This window comes from Choloepus didactylus, chromosome 6 (assembly GCF_015220235.1).
Source record: "Choloepus didactylus isolate mChoDid1 chromosome 6, mChoDid1.pri, whole genome shotgun sequence".
NCBI classification, from domain to species: Eukaryota; Metazoa; Chordata; class Mammalia; order Pilosa; family Megalonychidae; genus Choloepus; species Choloepus didactylus.
The window spans coordinates 77,464,711-77,472,959 of record NC_051312.1 but is presented as its reverse complement, the minus strand read 5'-3'; the positions used below and the strand labels follow the sequence as shown (position 1 = coordinate 77,472,959).

Sequence of the window (8,249 nt, the reverse complement as noted above, 5' to 3'; positions counted from 1 at the left end):
AAGGAACACATCAGCTGGTTCAAAGTATCAGGCTTTTCAGAAATACAGGGGAAATAGTAACTATAAAGATGAGGAATTGGGTGGTTATTGTTAAGGTCAATTGAAATTCTTGAAAGAATCATGAAAACTTGAAAGTAATTAATTGCCAAGTAAAAGCATGGAAAATGCAATGGCCCACAATAAGTGAGGTAGAAATGCCATAATTGACAGAAAGGATGAAAAGGTTCAGAGAAGAGGGCATTCACAGTGAATATACTCTCAAAGGCCATAAAACTCACCAAATAACTATGTTCTGTGGGAAGGCCCAGGGGAGGCAGCATTTACCAAAGCAATAAGGAATGTGTGGCGAGAGTCACAAGTTATCACTAAGTCCCATGGTGGCTCTCCTTCGTGGTCTGAGGCTGACAGCAGGAGAAGCCACTTCTGGGCTGGGCTCACAGAGAGCAATGGGAATGATAAGACTCCTCCTCCCAAATTAGAGGTTTGGTGGCAGTGTGGAACCATCAGAAGCCCAATAGCACAGGCTCAAAGTGTGGATTTCTACTTACCAAGACTGATCTAGCTACAACCGCTGCCAAATGTCCAACCTGACAGCAGTAAAAACAATAGCCAAATCCCCAATATACCTTGGGGCATAACCTCTCATACCTTGAGAAGACCAACCACCTCCTGGTGGCATTGACTATACTGGACTCCTTCTACTCTAGAAAATGAAGCAATTTCTTGCAGCAGGGATGGACACATATTTCAGGCACAGGTTTACCTTTCCTGCCCTCAGGCTTCAAGTACCACCACCATCCGATGACTTATAGAGTGTTTGAAAACAGGCATGGAATACCATCACATCAGACCAGGGACCCACTTTTCACCAAAGGAGGTGTGGGAGTGGACACATAACTATGAAATCCACTGGTCATATTACATATCACACTACCCAGAAACTGCCAGCCTGATACAGTGATGGAATGGCCTGGCAAAAGCACAGCTGATGCACAAGCCTGGAAGTGATACTTAGAGAGGACAGAGCACCATTCTCCAGGGTGATGTGTATACTTCAAACAAACAACCTTCTTATGGTGCTGTGTCCCCAGTAGGTAGAATACATGAGTCCAGGCCAAGGGGGTGGAAGCAGGAGGGGCCCTGCTTACCATCACTGCCTGTAGCCCACTTGGGGAATCTGTGCTAAGTGCACAACCCTAAGCTCTGCAGGTTTAGGGGTCTTGGTTCCCAAAGGAGAAAGAGCACAAGTCCCACTGATCTATAAGCTATGGCTTCTGCCTGAGAACCGGGATTAGTCGGCAAGAAGGGGCATCAGCATTTGATTATAGAATCAATCCTGATTATCAGGAAGAGCTGGGGTAGCTGTTACACAATGGAAACATAGGAGAATATGTTCAGTGTCCAGATGATCCACTTGGGTGCCTCTTGGTACTCTCCTGCCCTATTTTGATAGTAAAAAGACAAGTGTAGCAGCCATGGCTTCAGGAGGGCAGGGACAGCAGGGGCTCAGACCCCTCAGGGGTGAAAGTCATACCACTAGGTGGGCTACTGAGCTCAGCAGAGGTGCTAGATGAGAGTGAAGGAAATCTAGAATGGATAGCAGAAGAGGAAAACAATGAGTTTTCCCACTACCTTTCCTCCTCTAAATTTCCACAGTGAAGAGAGACTCACTAGAATGTTGCTCCCAGAATTTATATGAAGTGGATTCGAAAGGCACAAGGGGTGGACTCTGGTGTATGCTGTGATGGGCTGCCTGGATCCCCCTTCAGGAATGAAGGACTTATTTCCCAGGCTGCTCGGAGTGCTTGCTGCGGAAAGCCCTCAGCTGTCAGCGCCCCACAGGGATTGCCCGGCTGCAGCAAGCCCTCTCGCCCCACTTCAGCACAACTCTGAAGGGCCATCTCAGCTCCAGAACTCCCATAGGAAGCCTCTGTTGAGATAGCATCATGGCTCAATGTGTCCATCTGCCCAGTCCTGCTTCCTTTCCTTTCCTTTCTTAAGCGTTGATTCCAAGAACACTTCCTAATAAATCTCTTGCATGTTAATCTCTGTCTCAGAATCTGACTCCTGGAGGACCTTGCAACAATGTCTTCCCTGTCAGGGGAAAGGGAGCTTTTAATTACCTATGCAGAAAGATAAGAGTGTACAATATACAGCAAGTGATGGTTTGATCAAAAGTAACAATATACATGAAAACACTGTAAAAGAGTTCTGGGCAAATGAGAAAGGAGGGAGAGATCAAGAAAGTTGTTATTAAGGTGATGAGATATGAGCTAAGGTCTTAGAGAACAGTAGGATTTGGGCCCTGAGGGTTATCAGTGTCCCCTCATCAGAAGGACAGAGACCAGAGCAGCGACAGTCAAGGAGAAAAGGGGTTACTTGAAATCCCTGACCGGGAAATGGGGAAAGGGTGCATTAGGTTTCATAGCAAATGTGCCAGGTTCTTTCATGTCTCCATGCTTTGTACCTGCTTTACTCAATATTCAAACATCCCTCCTCCTCCTCCTTTTCCTTCTGACAAATTTCTCATCCTTGAAGACCCAGATGTTAGAGATGAAAGCATAAAATGACAACAAAGACGCAAAACATAGAGCCAGAATGTTGGATTCAAATCCCCGTTCCAGAATTTACTAGCTATCTGTGTAATCTTGAGCCAGTTGCTTCATCCTGCTTTCCTCCTCTGTAAAATGGGGATAATTATAATACCTACCTCCTAAGTGTGTTGTGAGGATTGAGTTAATACATGGAATGTCCTTAGAAAAATACCTGACACATAAGTTCAGAAGATGCATGCTTATTGTTATTTTAGCACCCTATCTGCAGAACCAGGGGGAAAAGAGACACTTGGAAAAAATTCTCAAAGGAAAGAACTGGCAGGACTCGGTAGCTCTGTGGACCTCGGAGGAGCACGCTAGGAGCCAAACAGCCGGGGTTTTAATTGCTGTTCTGCCGCTTAACCTCCCAGTGCTTCAGGTTCCCCTACTGTAACATGGGGGCAATGATAGTATTACACTTACTTCCTAAGTTTGTTGTAAGAATTGAAGATTAAGCATTATAAAGTGGCTGGGTGGGTTTCTTGGTCTGGCACGTAGTATAGCCCTCAATAAATGCTAGTTTTTACCATCGTGAATACACGGAAGTGAGAGATCCAGGTGCCAGTCCGTGTTCCTCCTGGCCGTGTCATCTTTACTGTTTCTTAGTCACTTCACCATCACTGAGCCTGCTTCCTTATCGGCAAAATGAAGCTGTGTTCCCACATGAGCCCAGGGTCCCTTCCATCTCAGCATTCTGAATCAAGGGTGACTCAGAGATTCTCAAAGTGATTCAAGGGTGCTGGTGCCCGTGGCAGGGCGTGGGAAATCCAGGGGACGCGCCCCTTGGCGGGGACAATGCACCCAGTGTGAGACTCCCTGCCCGGCCTGCTCGCCCCCAGCCTCCCTTCCCGAGTTAAATGAAGGGGTTAGCCTGGCAGCAAGGAGGAGCCGAGGGGCCGCCGCTGGGCCTTTGATCAGCCACATCTGACCCTTCCCAGAGCAAGCCGGAGCGGCCTCCTGCGGATCGGGCCGCAGGGCGGAGCCGGCTGTGACCTACCCAGCCGGAAGCGTCCGCTCGCCCTGCGGCCGGCGCAGTCTCCGCCAGGGAGGGGCGGGATTCGGGGCGGTCCCGGGCGCTCCCCGCCGGCCCCGCAGCTTTGATGGGGTTCCCTGTCGCCCGCCAGGATCAGCTGCTGGGGAGCTCAGGAAGAGGAAGGGGCGGAGCTGCTCTGTGGCTCGCGGCTTCGGAATCAGCCGACTGCCGCGAAGGGTGACTTGGTGTCCTCAGCGCAGCCGGGGGCCCAGAGGGCCAGCGAGGGCTGAAGTCAGCAGGGGCCGGGCGCGCCGGACAGGCGAACCGGCCCTGCCTAGTAAGCCCCGCAATGCCCGGCCATGGAGCGTCTCCCTGCCGGGGCTACCCAAGGTCCTGCCGGGAGCGGGGACCGGATAGGTCTTCGGGGGCCCCCAGCCTGGGGCGCCTTTGGATGGCCCTGGGGCTGGCGCTGGCCCTGCCCAACTCCCTGGTTCTCTGGGCCCCTGCCAGGGCACACCCTCTGCCCACCCAAGGTCATCCCGACAGGCTCCATCACATAGCGCCCCAGCTCCGGGATGCCTTTGGGTGGTGGAACCTCACCTGTCCAGTCTGCAAAATCCTGTTCACCGCCATCGACATCGGGCTGAAGGTGAGTGCCAAAAGGACTGTAGGCCCAAAGGGAGCCCTGGGGGGTGAGGACCAGAGATAATGTGGGTGCTCTGGGGGTCCGAAGTGCAATCCCGGATGGAGAGGGTTGTATCTACAAGCCTTCCCTGAGTTTGCTCCCTTTTAGGACACTGGTGGCAACAGCCTCTTGATCTTTGTGAAGGAAGGAAATTGTGCAAATTTTATGTTGGGTGCTGTGCTAGCCATTTTCTTCAGGTTAAATCAAACCTGCTTTGTAGTTACAATAGAGTTTTTGTCTCCATTGTACAAACGAAGAGTTCCAAAGAGGTGGAGGCACTTGCTCAAGGGCACTCAGCTAGTGCACGTTGTGCTGGGACCCCATCCTAGTGTGCCTGACTCTGAAGCCATCCACTGGGTGTATACTTAGCATCTCTAGCCTTGAGCACCATGACTGGTATTAGGTTGTCAGAAAGGACTTGATGAATTAAGAAAAATCCTGAGGCCTGGGACTAGATGGGGCTGCCATGATCTGATGAGGATATGATGAGTGCTGGTTGGCCAGTGAGCTTTGCAGGGCTCCCCAAGGAAGCAGGGCCTCGTGTGTGTCCCCAAACCCTGGACCACCTGTAACGCTGCCCAGCCCTGCAGACAGTCCCTGAGAAAGCTGTTGAAAGAGTCACAAGTGTGAGATATGACTGTCCCATTAGAAGCCAGCTGGGCAAGCAGAAACCAGAAATGCCACCAGCCACTGAGCTGGAGAGGAAGTACTGGTCTGGTGCTGCCCAAGTCACAGGGCAGTATAATTGAGGGTTCCAGGGTTCATCAAGGAGTCTTTACCATGGTGGGCCTGAGACCAGCCCAGTCCCAGATTGGATCTTGTGGCCGGAGGGGTGGTGGCCAGGGATTGACCTGGTTCCCCTGCTTTGTCTCTTATGTCTCATCACTTGTTTCTCCCACCACAGATGGAGGCCAATGTGGACCGAGTAGGTTCCATGGCTATCAAGATGTGCAATCTGCTGAAGATAGCGTCACCTACTGTGTGCCAGTCAGCTGTCCGGCTCTTTGAGGATGACATGGTGGAGGTGTGGACACGCTCAGTGCTGAGACCATCTGAGGCCTGTGGCCTGCTCTTGGGCTCCACTTGCGGGCACTGGGACATCTTTTCATCTTGGAACGTCTCTCTGCCGGCAGTGCCCAAGCCACCACCCCGGCCCCCCCAACCCCCCAGCCCCAGGCGCCCCTGTCAGCCGTGTCCTCTTCCTCACTGACCTGCACTGGGATCATGACTACATGGAGGGCATGGACCCTGACTGTGCAGACCCGCTGTGTTGCCGCCGGGGCTCTGGGTTGCCGCCCGCCTCCCGGCCAGGTGCTGGGTATTGGGGCGAGTACAGCAGGTGTGACCTGCCCCTGTGGACCCTAGAGAGCCTGTTGAGTGGGCTGGGTCAAGCTGGCCCTTTTGACATGGTGTACTGGACAGGAGACATCCCCGCCCATGACATCTGGCACCAGTCTCGTCAGGACCAGCTGCGGGCCCTGACCACTGTCACAGCCCTCGTGAGGAAGTTCTTGGGGTCAGTGCCTGTGTACCCTGCCGTGGGCAACCATGAGAGTACACCTGTCAACAGCTTCCCTCCACCCTTCATAGAGGGCAACCACTCCTCCCGCTGGCTCTATGAGGCGATGGCTGAGGCCTGGGAGCCCTGGCTGCCTGCTGAAGCCCTTCGCACCCTCAGGTACTTGGGCCCAGGAAGGGAAAGAGAAAGGTTGATGAAATGGAAGGGCGCAGGGAGCCTGGGGCATTATCTCTGACTGCTCTAGCGGGAGGCCTCAGCACTTCTCATTGGCCCTCCCTAATTGGAACCCCCTTCCCTTTCTACCCCTATCTCCTGCCAGTCTCCTTCAAATGCCAGCAGCACGCCCTCTCCACGGACCCCTGTGTCTTTGCTATGTTGGCCCTCTCCAAAATGTCTTCCCCCTCCTCTTTAAGGCTCCTAACTTCCCCTAACTTCCCAAAGCCGAGCTCCTCTTCCCCCTGCATGACCTTTGCTTCCTCCTCTAGCTCATTTGACTCTCTCCCCTGAACTCTTTTGGTCTTTGCTGGAATGTAAGCATCCTGCGGGTGGGTATGATGTCATGTCTGCCTCTGCCCTCCACCCAGATGCCTCGCACAGGACTGGGCATGCAGGACCAGGATTAGGAACGAGTATTGACCCCTTGTGCTCACTTTGTTTCAGAATCGGGGGGTTCTATGCTCTTTCCCCACGGCCCGGCCTCCGCCTCATCTCTCTCAATATGAATTTTTGTTCCCGGGAGAACTTCTGGCTCTTGATCAACTCCACAGATGCCGCTGGACAGCTCCAGTGGTTGGTGGGGGAGCTTCAGGCCGCTGAGGACCGTGGAGACAAAGTGAGAGACAGTAGTGGGAACACGGTGGGGTGGGTGCTGATGGGGTGGAGGGTGGGAGTGGAGAAGCAGGCCCCCCACCTGGAGCTGAAGCACCTGTGAGCTGAGAAGCTTGATTCTCTGCTGCTCCCAACATAGTGTTCCTTGGGGGTCCAGTTCATGATCACCCTTGAAAGCCCTTTCACCCACTAAGGCTGATAACCACCCTTCACCCTCCCTCCAGGTGCATATAATTGGACACATCCCCCCAGGGCACTGCCTTAAGAGCTGGAGCTGGAATTATTACCGCATTGTAGCCAGGTAGGAGGAGATGGGGATGGAGGGGAAAATGAAAAGCCTAAAGGTTGGAAATTGCCCAGAGTATCTCACCATCCCTGTTACCCTCATTGGGATAGGGGAGGTGACTTACCTGAAAAGAATGGAGAAAGATTCTGCCCACCCACCCCCAGCCCCTCAAACCCCCTACAGATCCCCTCTCCGTCCCTTGAATCTTCTGAATAAAAATTGGTGTCTCCTGGCCAGGTATGAGAACACCTTGGCTGGTCAGTTCTTTGGCCACACCCATGTGGATGAGTTTGAGGTTTTCTATGATGAGGAAACCCTGAGCCGGCCGCTGTCCGTGGCCTTCCTGGCACCCAGTGCCACCACCTACATCGGCCTTAATCCTGGTGAGTGGTGGGATGGATGAGTGGTTATCCTGGGTGGTGGGATGGAGGAAGGGGGCATGGTGGCGGGCTCAGAGCCAAGGCCAGCAAGAGGCCAGAAGACATGTGGCCCCTCCCTGGGGCGGTGCCTTCGCACCTTCCCTCTCCAGTCATCCCTCCCCTCTGGCAGGTTACCGTGTCTACCAAATAGATGGCAATTATTCCGGGAGCTCTCACGTAGTCTTGGACCATGAGACCTACATCCTGAACCTGACGCAGGCGAACGCTCCAGGAGCCACGCCAGACTGGCAGCTTCTCTATAAGGCGCGAGAAACCTACGGGCTGCCCAGTGCGCTTCCTGCTGCCTGGCACGACTTGGTATACCGCATGCGGGGAGACACGCGGCTATTCCAGACCTTCTGGTTCCTCTACCATAAAGGCCACCCGCCCGCGGAGCCTTGCAACACGCCCTGCCGCCTGGCCACCCTGTGCGCGCAGCTCTCCGCCCGCGCGGACAGCCCTGCTCTGTGCCGCCATCTGGTGCTGGATGTGAGCCGACCGGACGTGCTGAGCCTGTGGCCGCGGCTGCCGTTCTGCTAGCGCCCCTGGGGACCAGAATTAGGCAGGTTTGTTTTTCTTGGTGAGGAAGGGGAAGTCCCAGAACGCTGAGGGCTGCCGTGGTTCAACCTCACAAGAAAGTTTGGTGGAAGAGCCCATCCCAGGGCCCCAAATACGCCAGGGAAACAGGACCTTCTTTCCTGGAGCTGGTTTAGCAGGACGTGAGAGGGTTTGGCAGCTCTGCCTGTGCCCAGCACCTGGGTTGCTCTGGGACTACCATCCTTTCATGGCCATGAAGCTGAGGCCTAGGGAGACACTTCCTGAGCACACTGGACAGGAGCTGTCAGCTCCGGGGCCTGCTGCTGCTCCCCCTGTACTGCTGCTGCTGCCTGATTCCCAGGCCAGGCTTTTACAATAAAAGTCTTGAGACTTGGACTCCAGAGCCCT

The 8,249-nt window shown here is 53.8% G+C and overlaps 1 protein-coding gene across 1 annotated transcript; it reads left to right on the top strand.

The window, feature by feature from the left end:
• The first annotated feature begins 3,646 nt into the window (after positions 1-3,646).
• On the top strand, positions 3,647-8,244 carry SMPD1 (sphingomyelin phosphodiesterase 1). The gene is given in 7 exon segments (XM_037840199.1): positions 3,647-4,216; positions 5,157-5,405; positions 5,407-5,930; positions 6,432-6,603; positions 6,824-6,900; positions 7,123-7,268; positions 7,435-8,244. Coding segments are annotated over 7 exon segments (1,878 nt in total). The 5' UTR covers positions 3,647-3,916; the 3' UTR covers positions 7,845-8,244.
• The last annotated feature ends 5 nt before the right edge of the window (positions 8,245-8,249 follow it).